Source organism: Heteronotia binoei, chromosome 8 (assembly GCF_032191835.1).
Source record: "Heteronotia binoei isolate CCM8104 ecotype False Entrance Well chromosome 8, APGP_CSIRO_Hbin_v1, whole genome shotgun sequence".
Classification (NCBI taxonomy): Eukaryota; Metazoa; Chordata; class Lepidosauria; order Squamata; family Gekkonidae; genus Heteronotia; species Heteronotia binoei.
This window is the reverse complement of record NC_083230.1, coordinates 119,233,172-119,254,727: the sequence shown is the minus strand read 5'-3', so window position 1 is coordinate 119,254,727 and position 21,556 is coordinate 119,233,172. Positions and strand designations below refer to the sequence as shown.

At 49.5% G+C, this 21,556-nt stretch overlaps 1 protein-coding gene across 1 annotated transcript in view; it reads right to left on the bottom strand.

Annotated features, from left to right (window-relative positions):
- The window catches only part of PRKCQ (protein kinase C theta), a 65,042-nt gene that overhangs the window by 22,136 nt on the left and 21,350 nt on the right, over nt 1-21,556 (bottom strand). The window contains 9 exon segments of the mRNA XM_060245975.1: nt 4,195-4,355; nt 5,482-5,599; nt 8,390-8,499; nt 12,874-13,003; nt 13,184-13,269; nt 14,552-14,583; nt 16,933-16,975; nt 16,978-17,017; nt 17,019-17,095. Of these exon segments, the coding sequence (XP_060101958.1) occupies nt 4,195-4,355; nt 5,482-5,599; nt 8,390-8,499; nt 12,874-13,003; nt 13,184-13,269; nt 14,552-14,583; nt 16,933-16,975; nt 16,978-17,017; nt 17,019-17,095 (797 nt within the window).

Genomic DNA, 21,556 nt, shown 5'->3' with positions numbered 1-21,556 from the left:
CACACACTGTGGCTTTTATCCGTTCTAACCCGACTGCTCAGCAATTTCATTGAATGCCCACGAGTTCTTGTATTGTGATAAAGGGAGAAAAGGACTTCTTTCTCTACCTTCTGCCATCCCATGCATAATCTTGTAAACCTCTCTCATGTCACCCCGCAGTCGACGTTTCTCCAAGCTAAAGAGTCCCAAGCGTTTTAACCTTTCTTCATAGGGAAAGTGTTCCAAACCTTTAATCATTCTAGTTGCCCTTTTCTGCACTTTTTCCAATGCTATAATATCCTTTTTGAGGTGCGGCGACCAGAACTGCACACAGTATTCCAAACGAGACCGCACCATCGATTTATACAGGGGCATTATGACACTGGCTGATTTGTTTTCAATTCCCTTCCTATTTGTACCATTTGGGAGGTAAAACTCTATGGCAAAGTGTGTGCGCGAAAGTCCCCCGCCGGGACTTGAAGAGGACTTGGCAACCCTGATTCACACCGACGATGCAATTTAATAATATGAGCGTCTTATCGTAAGATAACAAACATGCATACATTACACTGCCCCAAAAGCCCCCAAAATAGTTATCGTTCTGATTCACAAATCTATATACGGTTGAAGACGAGCAAGGCAATAATGGCTTTTATTCGCTACTCCTTTTTAAAACTCAGATAACAATTGCAATTCATAGCTCCTGTGCCGTTGCCTTATTTGTGCCGTTGTCTTGTTATCTTACAACAAGCTACTCAGATTATTCATTCGTATCGCCAGGGTGAATACCCTGCGGCCACATACTCTGGACGTTGCTTATGTAGAATCACAGAATTGCAGAGTGGGAAGGGACCTCCAGGGTCATCTAGTCCAACCTGCTGCATGATACAGGAAATTCACAAATATCTTTCTCCTTCCCGCCTCCCCAGCCCTAGTAACCCTCTTTTCCACACCCAGAAGATGACAAAAAACCTCCAGGATCCTTGGCCAAACTGGCCTGGAGAAAAATTGCTTCCTAACCCCAAAACGATGATCTGCATTTTTCTGGATGTGTAAGAAAACGGGAGGGACAGTGGCTCAGTGGTAGAGCATCTGCTTGGTAAGCAGGTCCCAGGTTCAATCCCCAGCATCTCCAACTAAAGGGTCCAGGCAAATAGGCGTGAAAAACCTCAGCTGGAGACCCTGGAGAGCCACTGCCAGTGAGGGGAGGGATGGTGGCTCAGTGGTAGAGCATCTGCTTGGTAAGCAGAAGGTCCCAGGTTCAATCCCCGGCATCTCCAACTCAAAAGGGTCCAGGCAAATAGGTGCGAAAAACCTCAGCTTGAGACCCTGGAGAGCCGCTGCCAGTCTGAGAAGACAATACTGACTTTGATGGACCCAGGGTCTGATTCAGTATAAGGCAGCTTCATATGTTCATATGAAAAGGCTACAAGAACCAGGGCTTTTTTTTTTAGCAGGAATGCACAGGAACACGGTTCCTGTTGGCTAGATGTCAGGGGGTATGGCCTAATATGCAAATGAGTTCCTGCTGTTTTTTTTCCTACAAAAAAGCCCTGTGTGAAATAATGGAGATGTCAGGGGGTGTGGCCAGATAAGCAAATGAGTTCCTACCGGGATTTTTCTACCAAAAAAGACCTGACAAGGACTAAGCCCTGCCCTTTGCATACCACTGGTCCATCAAGAAGAAGAAGAAGATATTGGATTTATATCCCGCCCTCCACTCCAAAACTCAGAGTGGCTCACAATCTCCTTTATCTTCCTCCCCCACAACAGACACCCTGTGAGGTGGGTGGGACTGAGAGGTCTCTCACAGCAGCTGCCCTTTCAAGGACAACCTCTGCCAGAGCTACAGCTGACCCAAAGCCATCCCAGCAGCTGCAAGTGGAGGAGGGGAGAATCAAACCCGGTTCTCCCAGATAAGAGAGCTCTGGCTGACCCAAGGCCATTCCAGCAGCTGCAAGTGGAGGAGTGGGGACTCAAACCCGGTTCTCCCAGATAAGAGAGCTATGGCTGACCCAAGGCCATTCCAGCAGGTGCAAGTGGAGGAGCGGGGAATCAAACCCGGTTCTCCCAGATAAGAGAGCTCTGGCTGACCCAAGGCCATTCCAGCAGCTGCAAGTGGAGGAGTGGGGAATCAAACCCGGTTCTCCCAGATAAGAGAGCTCTGGCTGACCCAAGGCCATTCCGGCAGCTGCAAGTGGAGGAGTGGGGAATCAAACCCGGTTCTCCCAGATAAGAGAGCTCTGGCTGACCCAAGGCCATTCCAGCAGGTGCAAGTGGAGGAGTGGGGAATCCAACCCGGTTCTCCCAGAAAAGAGTCGCGCACTTCATCGCTACACCAATTGAGGTCAGTATTGTCTGCTCAGACTGGCAGCAGCTCTGCAAGGTCTCAGGCTGAGGTCTTCCACATCACCCACTGCCCGGTCCTTTGAACTGAAGACGCCAGGGGTTGAACTTTGGACCTTCGGCATGCCAAACAGATGCTCTGCCGTTGAGCCCTGCCCCCACTTGACAAAACAGTTCCGGATTAACCCCTGTGGAGGCCCCTAGGCACTCAAAATCTCGAGGCCCCTCCCTTGCAAATGATCTCAGAGTCGCAGTACCCGCCCCACCACCCGCGGCCACCGCTGCAGCCTGCAGGCCCCTTCTCAAAAGCCCCCTTGACAAAGCTGCGGGGGAGAGGCAGAGAGAGGCAAACTCGGCAACGATGCCGGCAGCAGCCACACCAGGCAAGCTGGGCAAAGAGCGGCTCAGTTGCTGGCTGCGCGCGGAGGTTGGGAGGGCTGCAAGTAGGGGGGAAACCAGGGGGGAGAGTTGCCCTGGGGGCCTTAAACGAGTAGGGGGCCCATAGGCCAGTGCCTACTTGGCCTAATTGTTAATCCGGCCCCGCTTCTAGCCCTTATGGTTTTTTCAGTAATTCGGAAATGTCGCAATGAGCCTTCAAAGCAAGAGTGGTCGAAGGGGAAGCAGCCGGCGAGGGGACTTCGGTGCTCAAATCCCCCACAGCCCTTCTCCACGATTACATGACAAGCAGAAGAATAGATTATGCAAAAGCATGTCAAGGTATTTTTACAGGTCACAGCATTCAGCCTTTCTTGGTGTCAAATCTGAATCTTCTTGGGACAGATTTCTGGCCCAGCACAGAACGCGCTCAACATTAGCAATAAAGGTTTTTTAAAAATTCTGATTCAATGCTGAACCATTTAGCTGAAGACCAACGAAGCATAACAGTGCTCGGCACCCAAAGTTGCCAGAAAGCAAAATCAAAAGATGCTCTGACTTTAGCTTTCTGCTGTTCTCCCGATGCTTTAGGCAAACTTGGGACAAGTCACTTAATTCAAATGTTTTTGCTAAACAAGAAAGGAGGTTGGCACTTGGTGTACATTAGTCTGTGGCAGGCCTCAAATTCAGCAGCAGCTCAAAGGAGTGCAGCTCCTGAACCTTTCTGACGCCCCCCTCCTCCTCCCCACTTATTCTGTCCATTCAATAGTAGGTGCAGCTGCATAACAATCCCTGGATTAGCAGAGCAGGCAGCCAGCCAGCCACCAGGGGCTTTGCCACTCCCCCAGCAACCTCATTAACGCCTGGAGAAGCCCACGCCACCCTTTCTCGTCTTCTTATGTGATTTGGGGTTTGCTGGCCTTTTGACCGGGGGTGTGTGGCCCAGGAGAGCCCCAGGTAAGTGAGACCTGTTTGGGCTGGCTGGATCTCTATCCAGCCCAAGCAGGCCTCACTCGCCCGGGGCTCTCCTCTAGCCAGCCCAAGCAGGCCTCACTTGCCCGGGGCTCTCCTCTAGCCAGCCCAAGCAGGCCTCACTCGCCCGGGGCTCTCCTTGGGTTGATTTTGGCTGGTGGGGGGGCGACATATGCTAATGAGTTATGCTAATTAGCTCCAGCACCTATTTTTCTACAAAACGACTCCTGACCATGGGGGGATCCTTGACATCAATCCGGCCTTATGCAAGATCAGTGCACATGGGTCAAGGCGCTGGTCAACATTTGGATGAAGGGGATCCTGAATTTCAGCTTTAAGATTCCTCATCTGGTAATCTCCTTTGCTTCTTTAAAATGTACTAAAGGTAGCTAGCAGCACTCAAAGTCCCCTGAAGCCAGTCCCATAGCCAGAAAATTTTTTATAGGAAGGGGGCAAATGAATACAGTGGGAGTTTCCTAACATCCATAGAATTTGCCTCCTCCTTCCCCTTTTACCATGTACCTTGCCGAAACTTCCTTTCCCCAACATTTTGTGCAAGACGAAATCATCGATGGTTAATTTTGGCAGATCAGGGCGGAGGTCTATCCTTGGTTCGGGAACCGCTGGAGCATCGGGGCTCGTGACGTCTTCTACTGGAGATTCCCAGGCAATACCTTGAGGTTCTACAACGCATCGCAGAGCATTTAGAATAGTCTCTGGTTACATTAGAGGTAGAATTTCTTTACGCTCAAAAGTTGCCTCCAGCTCAGGGCCGGCGACAGGGTTTCTGGCGCCCTAGGCCCCTAGCCCACCCCTCCAAGTGCACCCACTGCCACAACACCCCCACTCAGCCTTCCTGGGTCTGTTCTTCCACTGGAAAACCTGTGCAGTCTGGCAACCCTACACCGGCTAGATAGATGAGACCTCTGTAATCTCACAAGAATAGGGGAGGGACGGTGGCTGAGTGGTAAAGCATCTGCTTAGTAAGCAGAAGGTCCCAGGATCAATCCCTGGCATCTCCAGCTAAAAAGGGTCCAGGTAAATAGGTGTCAAAAACCTCAGCTTGAGACCCTGGAGAGCCACTGCCAGTCAGGGGAGGGATGGTGGCTCAGTGGTAGAGCATCTGCTTGGTAAGCAGAAGGTCCCAGGTTCAATCCCCAGCATCTCAAAAAAGGGTCCAGGCAAGTAGGTGTGAAAAACCTCAGCTTGAGACCCAGGACAGCCACTGCCAGTCAGGGGAGGGACGGTGGCTCAGTGGTAGAGCATCTACTTGGCAAGCAGAAGGTCCCAGGTTCAATCCCCGGCATCTCCAACTAAAAAGGGTCCAGGCAAGCAGGTGTGAAAAATCTCCGCTTGAGACCCTGGAGAGCCACTGCCAGTCAGGGGAGGGATGGTGGCTCAGTGGTAGAGCATCTGCTTGGTAAGCAGAAGGTCCCAGGTTCAATCCCCGGCATCTCCAACTAAAAAGGGTCCAGGTAAGTAGGCATGGAAAACCTCAGCTTGAGACCCTGGAGAGCTGCTGCCAGTCTGAGTAGACAATACTGACTTTGATGGACCAAGGCAGCTTCATATGGTAAGAATAACTTCCTCCAAGGTTCTCTGAGGCCAGAGGAGAGGAAACCCCTACGAAACCTAAGCCTGTAGCTTAGAGATACATTAACCCTCCAAACCTTACACCCTTGCAAGCCCACTGATTTCAGTGGCCTTAGAAGGGTGTAACTCTGTTTAGGATCATACTGTCAATCTTCTAATCTGGCATGGAAATAGTTAAAACAGGGAACAATATACATTAGGGACAGAACGCAATACCTTTTTTCCCCACTGGGGGGCCTGGCACAGAAGGGGCAGAAGAGGAGTCTCTGTCCGGGGAGAGAATTTCAAGCGGTCCTTCTCGGGTATTCTGCTCCGGATCACGCAGACTTCGAGCCTGGTTCACAGTACGTGGATTTATTTGTGTGCAAGAGAGAGTGAGAAAGAGAAGACATACTAACGTCGTAGATCTGCAAACGTAACAGCAGGGCTTCTTTTGTAGCAGGAACTCCTTTGCATATTAGGCCACACCCTTCTTCTGTAGCCAATCCTCCAAGACTTACAGGGCTTTTAGCACAGGGCCTGCTGCAAGCTCCAGGAGGATTGGCTACATCAGGGGGGCGTGGCCTAATATGCAGAGGAGCTCCTGCTACAAAAGAAGCCCTGCATCACACAAATAAAGATTTAAGTGCTGAACTCCCCACCCTGATAATTTAATTTCCTTTCCTTTCCTAGAAGAAATAGCTTCCAAATAAGAGAGTGTTATGCACAATGTCCCCTCTAAGGTGCAGAGTCTTGTGAGAAAAAACTCTACTTCGTGAGCTACCGGCACCGAAGTTGTGAGCTACTGCATAAATTATTGTGCTCTGGGGTCATCCTTCCTGAGCTAAGACAAAAAATCTGTGAGCTGGAGGCTAAAAATCTGTGAGCTAGCTCATGCTAACTTTGGTTATGCACTGAAGAAGAAGAAGAAGATATTGGATTTATATCCCGCCCTCCACTCCGAAGAGTCTCAGAGCGGCTCACAATCTCCTTTACCTCCCCCCCACAACAGACACCCTGTGAGGTAGATGAAGATATTGGATTTATATCCCTCCCTCCACTCCGAAGAGTCTCAGAGCGGCTCACAATCTCTTTTACCTTCCTCCCCCACAACAGACACCCTGTGAGGTAGATGAAGATATTGGATTTATATCCCTCCCTCCACTCCGAAGAGTCTCAGAGCTGGCTTACAATCTCCTTTACCTTCCTCCCCCATAACGGACACCCTGTGAGGTAGATGAAGATATTGGATTTATATCCCTCCCTCCACTCCGAAGAGTCTCAGAGCTGGCTTACAATCTCCTTTACCTTCCTCCCCCATAACGGACACCCTGTGAGGTAGATGAAGATATTGGATTTATATCCCTCCCTCCACTCCGAAGAGTCTCAGAGCGGCTCACAATCTCCTTTACCTCCCCCCCCACAACAGACACCCTGTGAGGTAGATGAAGATATTGGATTTATATCCCTCCCTCCACTCCGAAGAGTCTCAGAGCTGGCTTACAATCTCCTTTACCTTCCTCCCCCATAACGGACACCCTGTGAGGTAGATGAAGATATTGGATTTATATCCCTCCCTCCACTCCGAAGAGTCTCAGAGCGGCTCACAATCTCCTTTACCTCCCCCCCCCCCACAACAGACACCCTGTGAGGTAGATGAAGATATTGGATTTATATCCCGCCCTCCACTCCAAACAGTCTCAGAGTGGCTCACAATCTCCATTACCTTCCCTCCCCCACAACAGACACCCTGTGAGGTAGATGAAGATATTGGATTTATATCCCTCCCTCCACTCCGAAGAGTCTCAGAGCTGGCTTACAATCTCCTTTACCTTCCTCCCCCATAACGGACACCCTGTGAGGTAGATGAAGATATTGGATTTATATCCCTCCCTCCACTCCGAAGAGTCTCAGAGCGGCTCACAATCTCCTTTACCTCCCCCCCCCCACAACAGACACCCTGTGAGGTAGATGAAGATATTGGATTTATATCCCGCCCTCCACTCCAAACAGTCTCAGAGTGGCTCACAATCTCCATTACCTTCCCTCCCCCACAACAGACACCCTGTGAGGTAGATGAAGATATTGGATTTATATCCCACCCTCCACTCCAAAGAATCTCAGAGTGTCTCACAATCCCCTTTACCTTCCCCCCGCCCCCCAACAGACACCCTGTGAGGTAGATGAAGATATTGGATTTATATCCCGCCCTCCACTTCAAAGAGTCTCAGAGTGGCTCACAATCTCCTTTACCTCCCCCCCCCCCCCAACAGACACCCTGTGAGGTAGATGAAGATATTGGATTTATATCCCGCCCTCCACTCCAAAGAGCCTCAGAGCGGCTCACAATCTCCTTTACCTTCCTCCCCCACAACAGACACCCTGTGAGGTGGGTGGGGCTGGAGAGGGCTCTCACAGCAGCTGCCCTTTCAAGGACAACCTCTGCCAGAGCTATGGCTGACCCAAGGCCATGTCAGCAGGTGCAAGTGGAGGAGTGGGGGAATCAAACCCGGTTCTCCCAGATAAGAGTCTGCACACTTAACCACTACACCAAACTGGCTCTCCAGTTGACCCAGGCAACGAGACATTTCAGAGGCAGAATTAGTGACCTGGGTTTCCCCCCCGAATTACAGCTCAACTCCAGACTACACAGATCAGTTCCCCTGGAGTGAGGGAGTCACCCGCCGATCCCATTTTTCCAGAGTCGTTCCCCACGATCAGACAGTCTCCCCTAGTCCCTCCCGCCAAACAGCCTAAGATCTTTAGGGTTTGTAGAATCTTTCGGGCTCAAGTGCCGTGTTCTACCGGAGAAAGTTTTCCTTCCAGACGTTTCGTTCTCAGCTGCGGAGAACATCCTGCTATTTGTAGGCTGCTATTTCATCACACCCCCTCCAGCCTACAAATAGCAGCTCTCCAGCAGCCCTGGCCCCACTCAATGCACAGCAGCCAAGAAGGTCAGAGCGCCTGCTCCGGCTGCAACGCCACTGAGGATGTTCTCCGCAGCTGAGAACGAAACGTCTGGAAGGAAAACTTTCTCCGGTAGAACATGGCACTTGAGCCCGAAAGATTCTACAAACCCTAATGATGTTGCCAGCCGTGAGAACCTGAAATCTTTGATAGCCGTAGATCTGTATCGCTTGCCCACCTGCTGAGCGCTCTCGATCAATGCCAAGGCTTCGGCCATGAGCTTCTGGTTGACGCCACAAAGGTTTGCCACTTTGGTTTGGCACTTGTGGTGGACGTTCATGGCGCAGGCTGCAAAGAAGACACCGAGTCAGGGGGTTCAACTATATGCCACCAGGTAATTTTAATTTAAGAGCCCCCGAGTGGCGCAGAGTGGTAAAGCTGCAGTACTGCAGTCGGAGCCCTCTGCTCACAACCTGAGTTCGATCCCTGCGAAAGCTGGTTCAGGTAGCCGGCTCCAGGTTGACTCAGCCTTCCATCCTTCCGAGGTCCGTAAAATAAGTCCCCCGCTTGCTGGGGGGGAAAGCGTAGAGGACTGGGGAAGGCAATGGCAAACCACCCCGTAAAAAGTCTGCCGGGAAAACGTTCTGAAAGCAACATCATCCCAGAGTCGAAAACGACTGGTGCCTGCACGGGGGACTACCTTGACCTTGACCTTTTTAATTTTAATTTAATATTTCAATTTATACCCCGCCCTATCCCGCAAGCGGGCTCAGGGCGGCTTACAACATTAAAACAACATTAAAACGAACAATTTCAAAACATCACCACGACAAAAATATCGATCAGCTTCGAGAACAGTAGTCAGTACAACAGATCTAGGGTTGCCAATCCCCAGGTGGGAGCAGGGGATCCCCCCTGGTTTGGAGGCCCTCCCCCTGCTTCAGGGTCATCAGAAAGCGGGGGGAGGGGAGGGAAACGTCTGCTGGGAACTCTATTATTCCCTAGGGAGATTTATTCCCATAGAAAATAATGGAGAATTGATCCGTGGGTATCTGGGGCTCTGGGGGGGCTCTGGGGGGGCCTGTTTTTTTGAGGTAGAGGCACCAAATCTTCAGTATAGCATCTAGTGCCTCTCCCCAAAATACCTCCCAAGTTTCAAAAAGATTGGACCAGGGGGTCCAATTCTATGAGCCCCAAAAGAAGGTGCCCCTATCCTTCATTATTTCCTATGGAAGGAAGGCATTGAAAAGGTGTGCCGTCCCTTTAAATGTGATGGCCAGAACTCTCTTTGGAGTTCAATTATGCTTGTCACAGCCTTGATCTTGGCTCCACCCCTAATGTCTCCTGGCTTCACCCCCAAAGTCCCCAGATATTTCTTGAATTGGACTTGGCAACCCTAAACAAATCACACAACATCATGTAGTCTGGAAGCTTTCAACATAGCTTGTGTATCTTGATGGTCAGGTGCTGGATGCTGGGGGAGCGATGGCTTCATAGGATGCCTGCTGGATCAAGTAATAGCCTGATGGAAGAGCTCCATCTTGCAGGCCCGGCAGAACCCGGATCTCCAGTGGGAGCTTATTCCACCAGGTAGGGGCCCGCACCGAAAAGGCCCTGGCCCTTGTAGAAGCCAGTCAGGCGTCCTTAGGCCCAGGGATCACAAGAAGAGGTTGTGCAGCTGACCGCAGTGTCTGGGGGGGGGGGAGGCTCATATGGGGAGAGGCGGTCTCAAAGATATGCAGGCCCCAGGCTGTAAAGGGCCTTAAAGCAGGGCCGGATTAACAATTAGGCCAAGTAGGCACTGGCCTATGGGCCACAAGCCTTTAGGGGCCCTAGGCCAGCTCCCCCCCGCTTCCCCCCTGCTGCAGCCTCAGAGCCTGCATGAGCAGCCAGCAACTGACCCGCTCTTTGCCCAGCTTGCCTGATGCGGCTGCTGGCGTCGTTGTTGCCAAGTTTGCCTCTCTCTGCCTCTCCCCCGCAGCTTTGTCAAAGGGGCTTTTGAGAAGGGGCCTGCAGGCTGCAGCGGGGGCCGTGGGCAACAGGGCGGGACACACCAACTCTGAGATAATTTGCAAGGGGCCCCCCATGAATTTGACTGCCTAAGGGCCTCCACACGGTTCAATCCGGCACTGCCTTAAAGGTAAGAACCAACACCTGTCTGCGCTTAGTTTTCCCCTTGGAGAAAATAGCCACTTTGGAAAGTGGACTCTATGGCAGGGGTGTCGAATCCATTTGCTATGAGAGCCGAATCTGGCATAAACGAGACCTTGCCCGGCCAGGCCGTGTGTGTCATAAAATGTAATGCCAGGTAGCAGAGGTGTAAAATTTATAAAGGACACAGACAAACACAATTAAAGATTATTTTTTTAAAACCTGAAGATAAAACATGATTAAAACATTAGCACTCGCTGGTCTTAAAGGTGCTTTCTTTGTATCTCTCCCAAGGGATCCAGGGAACTGGGCAAAGGAAGCTCTGGCTCTTTCCTTCCTTCCCCAGGGGACGAGGAGGGGGAGGAGCCTCAGCCAATAGAAGGAAGCGAGGCTTGGCTCAGTGTGATCAAGACAGCCTACCAAAGCAAGCTGTCCCTCCCTCCTTTTTCCCCAAGGGAGGAGCCTCAGCCAGTGGAGAAAACAGAGGCTTTGCTCTGTAGCTCCTGTGCGATTGAGCAAGCCTGACAACGTAAGCTGTGATGTAAAAGGAAGCAAGGGAGGGAGAAGGAAGCAGACGACAACCAGTTACTCAGGGGCCTGATAGAAGCCCTTCTGGGAGCCTGATTGGCCCCCGGGCCACACGTTTGACACTCATGCTCTATGGCATTATACACCATTGAAGTCCCGCTCCTCCCCAACCTATGCCCTCCTCAGGATTCATCCCCAAAATCTCCAGGTATTTCCCAGCTCACAGCTGGAAACCCAACTGGCAACAGAAGCTGCAGGCCTGATCCTCAAGGAACATAAGAACAGAAGAGAAGCCATGTTGGATCAGGCCAGTGGCCCATCCAGTCGGACACTCTGTGTCACATAAGAACAGAAGAGAAGCCATGTTGGATCAGGCCAATGGCCCATCCAGTCCAACACTCTGTGTCACAGAAGAACATAAGAGAAGCCATGTTGGATCAGGCCAATGGCCCATCCAGTCCGACACTCTGTGTCACACAGTGGCCAAAAAGAAAAAAAACCCAAGTGCCATCAGGAGGTTCACAAGTGGGTCTAGAAGCCCTTCCACTTTGCCCCCCCACCAGCACCAAGAATACAGAGCATCACTGCCCCAGACAGTTCCAGTAATATCCTGTGGCTAATAGCCAATGATGGACCTCAGCTCCATATTTTTATCTAACACCCTCTTGAAGCTGGCTATGCTTGTAGCCACCACCACCTCCTGTGGCAGTGAATTCCACATGTTAATCACCCTTTGGGTGAAGAAGGACTTCCTTTTATCCATTTTAACCTGACTGTTCAGCAATTTCATTGAATGCCCACAAGTTTTGTATTGTGAGAAAGGGAGAAAAGTACTTCTTTATCTTTCTCCATCCCATGCATAATCTTGTAAACCTCTATCATGTCACCCCGCAGTCGATGTTTCTCCATTCTAAAGAGCCCCAAGCGTTTTAACCTTTCTTCATAGGGAAAGTGTTCCAACCCTTTAATCATTCTAGTTGCCCTTTTCTGGACTTTTTCCAATGCTATAATATCCTTTTTGAGGTGCGGTGACCAAAAGTGACGGTAATCAAGGATCCGCCAATGCGGTCTAAAGATCTACACCGCAGTATAACTGTATTTATTGGATTGGTTTTAATTTAATGTTTTAATGTCTTATTGTAAATCTAAGGTTTTTATTACTGTATGTTTTTATGGAATGCTGTTAGCCGCCCTGAGCCTGCCAAGGTGGGGGAGGGCGGATATAAATGAAATTAATAAATAAAATAAATAATAAATAAATTGTACACAGTATTCCAAATGAGACCGCACCATCGATTTATACAGGGGCATTATGATACTGGCTGATTTGTTTTCAGTTCCCTTCCTAATTCCTAAGGAGGAGAGAGAGAAAGGAAGGAGAAAGCAAGGCATACATGCACACCTAGGGTTGCCAATTCCCAGGTGGGGGCAGGGGATCCCCAGGTTTGGAGGCCCTCTCCCCGCTTCAGGGCTATCAGAGGCAGTGGGGGGGGGGGAAGGAAATGTCTGCTGGACACTCCATTATACCCTATGGAGATTGACTACCATAGGTATAATGGAGAATTGATCTGTGGATATCTGGGGCTCGGGGGGCGGGGCTGTGTTTTAGGTAGAGACACCAAATTTTTAACATAGCATCCAGTGCTTCTCCTCAAAACACCCTCCAAGTTTCAAAAAGAGTACACTGGGGAGTCCAGTACTATGAGCCCCCAAAGAAGGTGCCCCTATCCATTGTTTCCAATGGAGGGAAGGCATTCAAAAAGGTGTGTGGTTCCTTTCAATGTGATGACCAGAACTCCTTTTGGAGTTCAGTTATGCTTGTCCAACCCTTGCTCCTGGCTCCACCCCCAAAGTCTCCTGGATCCACCCCCAAAACCTCCTGGCTCCACCCCCAAAGTCCCCAGATATTTCTTGTATTGGACTTGGCAACCCTACACACACAACAGAAGGAGAAACTCAGGATTGTGCTGTTTCTGCAGGGATGGAGACGAAAGCTCACTCTGCAGCCCCTAAGAGCCCCGCTCAGCCCCTCAACTGACTCACCGTCGCATTTCAAGCCCTGCCTGGCGAGGCCCCAGAGCAGCGTGCCGCAGTGGTCGCAGAAGGTCGGGCTCTTGTAATTGTAGACTTTAAAGCGGTGGGGCATGTCGATCTTAAACCTCTCCTTGTGGAACTGCAAGGAAGAGAGCCCGTGCGTAAGTTTTACTGGAAACGGTTTTAGCTATTATTTTAAGCCACCTTTGAACCACAAGCAAAGGAGGGATCTAAAACGTTTGAATGAATTCATTAATAACGCAGTATGGATCAGCTGCCTCCTAGGATGTCTGAGGATTTGCACCACACGCATACTCACCATGGTTTCTCTGCTGTTGATCGCCGACCCTGTACACTTTGCAATCACTTTATCGATGCACTTTTTGTGGATAGCAGCATTGCATTCTGGGGAAAGAGAGAAAGGCCTTGGCTGTTAAGTTCCGTGCGGTTCTCATGAACTCAGCCGCTTTGATATATGTAAAATTAGGCTTTATTGAATGAGTAGCAGATTCACAGTCAAGACAAGTTGTTAGAACTGACCCCCACAGTAGGCCCTGTGCTAAGAGCTCTGTAAATAGGGGTGGAATTCTAGCAGGAGCTCCTTTGCATATTAGGCCACACACCCCTGATGTAGCCAATCCTCCTGAAGCTTACAGTAGGCCCTGTACTAAGAGCCCCGTAAGCTCTTGGAGGATTGGCTATATCAGGGAGGTGTGGCCTAATACGCAAAGGAGTTCCTGCTACAAAAAAAGCCCTGTACAAGACAAATAAAAGCCATGCTCCTTTCTTGCATGAGTGAAAGTCTAAATGGAGGGGGGGAGGGCTCCAAAAGCAACTTTTAGGGTTGCCAATCTCCAGCTGGGGGCTGCAGTGGTCCCAGAATGACAACTGATTGAACTGCAAAGATCAATTCCTGTGGAGAAAATCTAGATTTGGGTCCAGGAGCACCTTAGACAGCAATGAGATTTTTTTGGGGTGGGGGTGTGGGGTGGGAATAAGCTTTTAAGACTCAAAGCTGCAGAGACTTTTCTGTTGGGATTACAAATGGAAAAATTTCCAAAAGAAGATAGAACTATAATTTGGTACTTGCTTTCAGCTGCTAGGACACTGTATGCGTAGTTATGGAAGCAAGAAAAAATACCAGAAAAATGGGATAGGATTGTAAAAGTGATGACATGGAGTGAGATGGACAAATTAACAAGAACTTTAAGAGACTGATTTAGAAGATTTTAAAAGGAAGTGGAAAAAATTTAGAAGTTATGTAGAAGATGAGTGGAAAGTAAAAGGACTTTGGACAATTTTTAATAATGATTAAACTTTAGAAGAAAGAAGAATATTAATTTTAGTTCTTAGGAATTAAGGGTACCTTTCAATGTTAGTATTTTGAGTAAATAACACTGGCGGGGGTCAAGCAACGGGGGGAGGGGTGATTAGAAAGAAGCATATGGGATAGATGAAAAGAAGTTATTAACGGAAATTGTTACCATATGTTATCAATAAAATTGTTTTTAAAAAAGACTCAAAGCTCCCTTCTTTGACTCTCACACGGTTGCCAACCTCCAGGTAGCACCTGGGGATCTCCCTCTATTACAATTGATTTCCAGATTATTGAGATCAGTTCCCCTGGAGAAAATGGCCACTTTAGCATTTATACTTTTACAAAGTATATCATATAAAGAAAACTTACGCCTGCATTGGTAGCCTTGCTTGTTAAGACCCCTGGGGAAAAAAAGAGGGAGGAAGAGGAGTTACAGGTTTTGCCAGTCATATATATTTAAGAGGAATGAAAATTAAGCTTTAAGCAAAGTAGCACAACATGTTAGCATTAGGGTCCAAAATACTCCAACCACTATCCACAAAGTGGAAAATTTCTTTGGTTTTGTCCCTCCTGTAACATAATAAGAACAGAAGAAAAGCCATGTAGGATCAGGCTAACGGCCCATCCATGTCACACAGTGGTCAAAATCCAGGTGCCATCAGGAGGTCCACCAGCAGGGCCAGAACTCCAGAAGCCCTCCTGCTCTTGCCCTCAAGCACCAAGAATACAGAGCATCACTGCCCCAGCCATAAGAGCACATGGGAAGCCATGATGGATCAGGCCAATGGTCGATCCAGTCCAACACTCTGTGTCATACAGTGGCCAAAACCCAGGTGCCATCAGGAGGTCCACCAGCCAGGCCATAAGAACATAAGAGAAGCCATGCTGGATCAGGCCAATGGCCCATCCAAGTCACAGAGTGGTCAAAATCCAGGTGCCATCAGGAGGTCCACCAGCAGGGCCAGAACTCCAGAAGCCCTCCCACTCTTGCCCTCAAGCACCATGAATTCAGAGCATCACTGCCCCAGACATAAGAACACAAGAGAAGCCATGCTGGATCAGGCCGATGGCCCATCCAGTCCAGCACACTGTGTCACATGACGACCAAAGCTCAGGTGCCATCAGGGAGTCTACCAGCGGGGCCAAAACCTAAGCCCTCTTATTGTGGCTCCCCAAGAATCAAGAACACAAAGCATCCCTGCCCCAGAAAGAGTGTTCCATCTATAGCATATGACTAAGAGCCACTGATGGACCTCTGCTCTAGATGTTGATCCAGTCCTTCCTTGAGGTTGTCTATGCTTTTAGCCGCCACCACTTTCCGCACAGACTGTGGCGGAGGTAAATGCAGTCGAGTTGCAGCTGACATCTCAACCCCATAATGTTTTTAAGGCAAGAGACAAGCAGAGGGGGCTTGCCATTGTCTTCCTCTGAGTAGCAACCCTGGACTTCCTTGCAGTCTCCAGGACTTTTATTTTGTAGCAGGAACTCCTTTGCATATTAAGCCACAACCCCGTGATGTAGCCAATCCTCCAAGAGCTTACAGGGCTCTTCTTACAGGACCTACTGTAAGCTCCAGGAGGATTGGCTGCATCAGGGGGCATGGCCTAATATGCAAAGGAGTTCCTGCTACAAAAAAGCCCTGATGGTGACATGATAGATGTTTACAAGATTATGCACAGATTAGAGAAGGTACAGAAAGAAGTCCTTTTCTCCATTTCTCACAATACAAGAACTTGTGGACATTCAGACCGATTTTGCACTCACCTTACGCCGCTCTCACGTTTGTCTTCTCAGCGTGGCTTCCTTCCGATATCCCACTATCTGCCCTGGGGCTGCAGCAAGCATTGGAGTTTTTGTGCAGCAAACAGAAACTGCTAAAAATTAGTTTCTGTTTGCTGCGTGAAAACGCTGATGCTTGCTGCAGCCCTGGAGCAGATAGTGGGAAATCGGAAGGAAGCCACACTGAGAAGACAAACGTGAGAGCGGCATAAGGTGAGTGCAAAATCGGTCTCAATGAAATTGCTGAGCAGTTGGGTTAGAATGGATAAAAGGAAGTCCTTCTTCACCCAAAGGGTGATTAACACGTGGAATTCACTGCCACAGGAGGTGGCGGCGGCTACAAGCATAGCCAGCTTCAAGAGGGGACTGGATAAACATCTAGAGCAGAGGTCCATCAGTGGCTATTAGCCACAGCATATTGTTGGAACTCTTTGTCTGGGACAAATAATGCTCTGTATTCTTGGTGCTTGGGAGGGGCAACAGTGGAAGGGCTTCTAGTGTCCTGGCCCCACTGACGGACCTCCTGATGGCACCTGGGTTTTGGCCACTGTGTGACACACAGTGTTGGACTGGATGGGCCACTGGCCTGATCCAACATGGCTTCTTTTATGTTCTTATGGCCCCACTAGTGGACCTCCTGAAGGCATCTGGGTTCTGGCCACTGTGTGACACAGAGTGTTGGACTGAATGGGCCACTGGTCTGATCCAACATGGCTTCTCTTATGTTCCTATGGCCCTGTGGTAGACCTCCTGATGGCACCTGAGTTTTAGCCACTGTGTGACACAGAGTGTTGAACTGGATGAGCCATTGGCCCGATCCAAATGGCTCCTCTTATGTTCTTTATGTGGTCTCCCATCCAAATCCTAACCAGGGTCGACCCTGCTTAGCTTCCAAGATTTGACAAGATCTGGCTAGCCTGATCCAGGCGCACAGACCATAGGCTGAGGGAAAACCCCCCCAAAGGCCTTACCAGACAAACTCATGACAGACTGAGCAGAACGTGGGTTGTGGAAGAAGGTGGCGGTGAACTCGTGACACTTGACGTTGTGGATCTTTGGCTTGCTTGATGGCCCCTCGGCGCTGGTGCAGAGAGAAAAACCCTTCCTTCTCGCAGTCAATGAATTTGGGAGCGTCTGAGGAGAAGACAAAGAGAGGGAAGTCAGGGCTTGATGAAGAAATCCTGCGGCCAGAGCTGAAACCAAAATAACACTATTTAAATTGGCTCAAAAAGTGGTGCCACCCAAGTGGCAAAAATTGACAGGCACACTTCCTACAAATGTCTCGGGGCTGAGTAATATCTTCAGATAGTCTAGGTGGTATAAGCTCTTGTCGGAATATACCGGGGGTGGCAAAACTTGCTTCACGTAAGAGCCGCACAGAATAAATGCCAGGTGTCTGAAAGCCGCAAGACATGAACGTCAGATGCAGGGATTGTTTTGTAGAAAAAATAGGTGGTGGAGCTCATGAGCATAACTTATTAGCATATCCCCCCCCCAGCCAAAAGAAACCCAATGCAAGAAAGGAGAGCCCCGGGTGAGCGAGGCCTGCTTGGGCTGGCTAGAGATCCAGACCACCCAAGCAGGCCTCGCTCGCCTGGGGTCTCCTTGGCTGTCCCCTCTAGTCAAAAGGCCAGCAAGCCACCCTCTGCCCAAAATCACATAAGAAGTGGAGAAAGGGTGGCACGGGCTTCTCCAGGGGTTAATGATGGCCGCTGGGGGTGTGGCAAAGCCCTGGTGGTTGGCTGGCTGCCCGCTCTCCTAATCCAGGGATCGTTATGCAGCTGCACCTCCTATTCCATGGACAAGGTAGTAAGTGGGGAGGAGGAGAGGGAACCCTCAGAAAGGTTCAGGAGCTGCACTCCTGTGAATTGCTGAATCTGAGGCCTGTGTTCAAATTACAACAGTGGGACATGCTACTTCATGAGACCGTGTTTTTCCGGATTTCCTGATTCAGTCTCATTTTTTTAAAGCTACCCATCCGAGAGTTGTCAATCCCCAGCTGGGGGCAGGGGATCCCCCGGTTTGGAGGCCCTCCCCCCACTTCAGGGTTATCAGAAAGTGAGGGCGGGGAGGAAAATGTCTGTTGGGAGCCCCATTATACTCTTTTGAGACCGATTCCCATAGAGTATAATGGAGAACTGACTTATGGGTATCTGGGACTCTGCGGGGCCTGTTTTTTGAGATAGAGGCAGCAAATTTTCATCACAGCATCCGTTGCCTCTCCTCAAAACACCTCCCAAGTTTCAAAAAGATTGGAACAGAAGGTCCAATTCTATGAGCCCCAAAAGAAGGTGCCCCTATTCTTCATTCTTTCCAAATGGAGGGAACGCATTTAAAAGGTGTGCGGTCCCTTTAAATGTGATGGCCAGAATTCCCTTTGGAGTTCAATCCTGCTTGTCACACCCTTGCTCCTGGCTCCACCCCCAAAGACTCCTGGCTCCACCCCCGACGTCCCGAGTCAGACATGGCAATCTAACCCACCCCCCAAACCTTTGTCCAGACCAGGGTTTCCCAAACTTTCCCCCACATGGCGCGGTTATTTTTACACTTCTTCATGGCTCACTAAAATTTGGGGGTGGAGCCAGGAGACTTTGGGGGTGGAGCCATCAGGGTGTTTACATGGGGAGGGAAGCTGGGGGCTGCCTTTGCCATCTTCCCACCTTGCAGGGAGACTGCAAAGGCAGGCTATCTGCCTCCCTCCCCTTGTAAACACCCTGCTGGGGTGTTTAAATGGGGAGGGAAGCCCGGGGGTTGCCTTTGCCGTCTCCTCGCATCGCAGGGAGACTGCAAAGGCAGGCTATCTGCCTCCCCCCTCCCCAGCCGGCATGTTTAAATGGGGAGGGAAGTCCAGGGGATGCCTTGTGACCCGGTATTGAGACATATGTGACCCAGTGCCGGGTTGCAACCCTGAAAATGGGAAACGCTGGTCCAGACAATGAACATATGAAGCTGTCTTCTACTGAATCAGACCCTTGGTCCATCAAAGTCAGTATTGTCTTCTCAGACTAGCAGCGGCTCTCCAGGGCCTCAAGCTGAGGTTTTTCACACCTATTTGCCTGGACCCTTTTTTGGAGATGCCAGGGATTGAACCTGGGACCTTCTGCTTCCCAAGCAGATGCTCTACCACTGAGCCACCGTCCCTCCCCTAAATGGAATGGAAGTGGGTTGTTTTCTTGCCCAGTTGCTTTTATGTATTGACGGATACATTGATATACTGGCTGTTTTAATTATGTAAATTATTACTGTATTTTAATTTTTTAAACCCTATTGTTAGAATTATTGTGCTGTGAGCCGCCCTGAGCCCGCCTCGGTGGGGTAGGGCGGGATATAAATCAAATGAAATGAAAATGAAATGAAAAATGTGGCATACCAAAGTGGAGTTGGCCACAGCTGCGAAGCAGAGCACATGCATGAAGCTGCCTTCTAGCCAATCCAGTCCCTTGGTACACCCCAGTCAGTATTATCTACTCAGACCAGCAGTGGCTCTCCAGTGTCTTCAGGCAGAGGTCTTTCCCATCACCTCCTGCCTGATCCTTTGAAATGGAGATGATGGGGATTGAACCTGGGACCTTCTGCATGCCAAGCAGATGCTCAGCCACTGAGCCATTGCCTCTCACACAACGTTTGTTGCATGCAGAAAATCCTAAGATCAGAGTTTCAAGATTCAAATAAACACCACAGTTTTCCTTTTCTTTTGCAAATGCAGCTTCAAAGATGGGATATGGGAAGACAGAAGGAAGGAATCATTAACCCTTGCATCCCCCATTGGCTTCTCGCTCGAAAATTTTCATTTTAGCTTGCCTCCTGCAGCTTGCCTTTGCTTTGGTTCCCTGTTTTGTTTCACTTTTTGTCATGGGTTACTTATACAAGTGCCCTCACACATGGATTAAATCTTATCTGTGATGCTGTTGTAAGATGCAGAAGAAGAAGAAGATATTGGATTTATATCCTGCCCTATACTCTGAATCTCAGAGTCTCATAGCGGCTTACAATCTCCTATATCTTCTCCCCCAACAACAGACACCCTGTGAGGTGGGTGGGGCTGAGAGGGCTCTCACAGCAGCTGCCCTTTCAAGAATAACTCCTGCGATAGCCATGGCTAACCAAGGGCCATTTCAGCAGGTACAAGTGGAGGAGTGGGGAATCAAACCCGGTTCTTCCAGATAAGAGTCTGCGCACTTAACCACTACACCAAACTGGCTCTCAGTTTGTGTTTTTCAGGACTGGAAACCATACCCTATTCATTTTTAAACTCTCTTCGTTCCTGTTGGAAATTGTGTTTATGTTTATGTATTTCAATGGCTAGCCTGAAAAAACACAAAAGGCTCTATGTCTTACAACAGCACTACAGATAAGATTAGAATTTCAACAGCCAATTCATATGCACAAGAACCTTCTCAGGAAAGCTCCTTCATTAGCATGTCACAGCCTGGGAAACTCCTATAAGATAATGACTCAGCCCTACCCCGCCTTCCTGAGTAGATATAAATTACCTGCTTACCATCTTTTTTGTGTCAAAGTGAGAAGAAGATGGTAGGCAGGTAATGTATATCTACTCAGGAAGGTGGGGTAGAGCTAAGTCATTATCTTGTAGAAGTTTCCCAGGCTGTGACATGCTAATGAAGAAGCTTTCCTGAGGAGGTTCTAGCCTTCTGTGTTATACCTCTGAGGGTGCCGGTCACAGTTGCTGGTGAAATGTCAGGTCTCACAATGCCATACAGCCTGGAAAATCTAAAACAACTAATGAACTCCAGCCGTGAAAGCCTACATCAACATATTCATATAAATGCTCATTAATATTATACTATAATGCCATTCTTTGGGTGATAACAGATCGGCAATTTGGGCCGACTTAGAGATGCCTTGGAAACTGACCCCAAAATTCCTTACAAACGCTAACATCTGCCACCTGCCCCCATCCCGTACTCACCCCGTCCTCCGGCGTCCTCAGAGCGGCTCAAAAAGCCACCACTGTCGAAGCAGTAGCAAATATTTGAGCCGCACGCCAGTCACCTCCTCGGCGTCTGGATGCCGGCGTCTGAAGTGAGGCGCCTTGGCAGTGCAAACCCGCCAAGCCACCCCATGCAACTTCTGTTTTTTTTTAAATTTAAAACTGCCTGGAGCACTTGAGTGCATGAGCGCTTAACTCATTGGAGGGGGGGGGGGGAGAGTGGTCAGGCTTCTGAGGCGCCCCCGGCCATCTGATCGCACTAAGACGCCTCGCAGACGGGATAGGATTGCCTTGCTGGGGTGTGTGTGGAGCAGGGATGGCCAAACTGAGGCTCGGGAGTCACACGTGGCTCTTTTACACATAGTGTGTGGCTCTTGAAGCCCCCACTGCCCTGTCAGCCAGCTTGGAGAAGGCATTTCTCTCTTCAAATCACTTCTCCAAGCCAAACCAGCTGGTGGCTTGGAGGATACACTTAAAGTTAAGGTTGCTTTCGTTCTACCTCTCCCTACCTCCCATCTATTTTCCTTCCTTCCTTCCTTCCTTCCTTCCTTCCTTCCTTCCTTCCTTCCTTCCTTCCTTCCTTCCTTCCTTCCTTCCTTCCTTCCTTCCTTCCTTCCTTCCTTCCTTCCTTCCTTCCAACATCC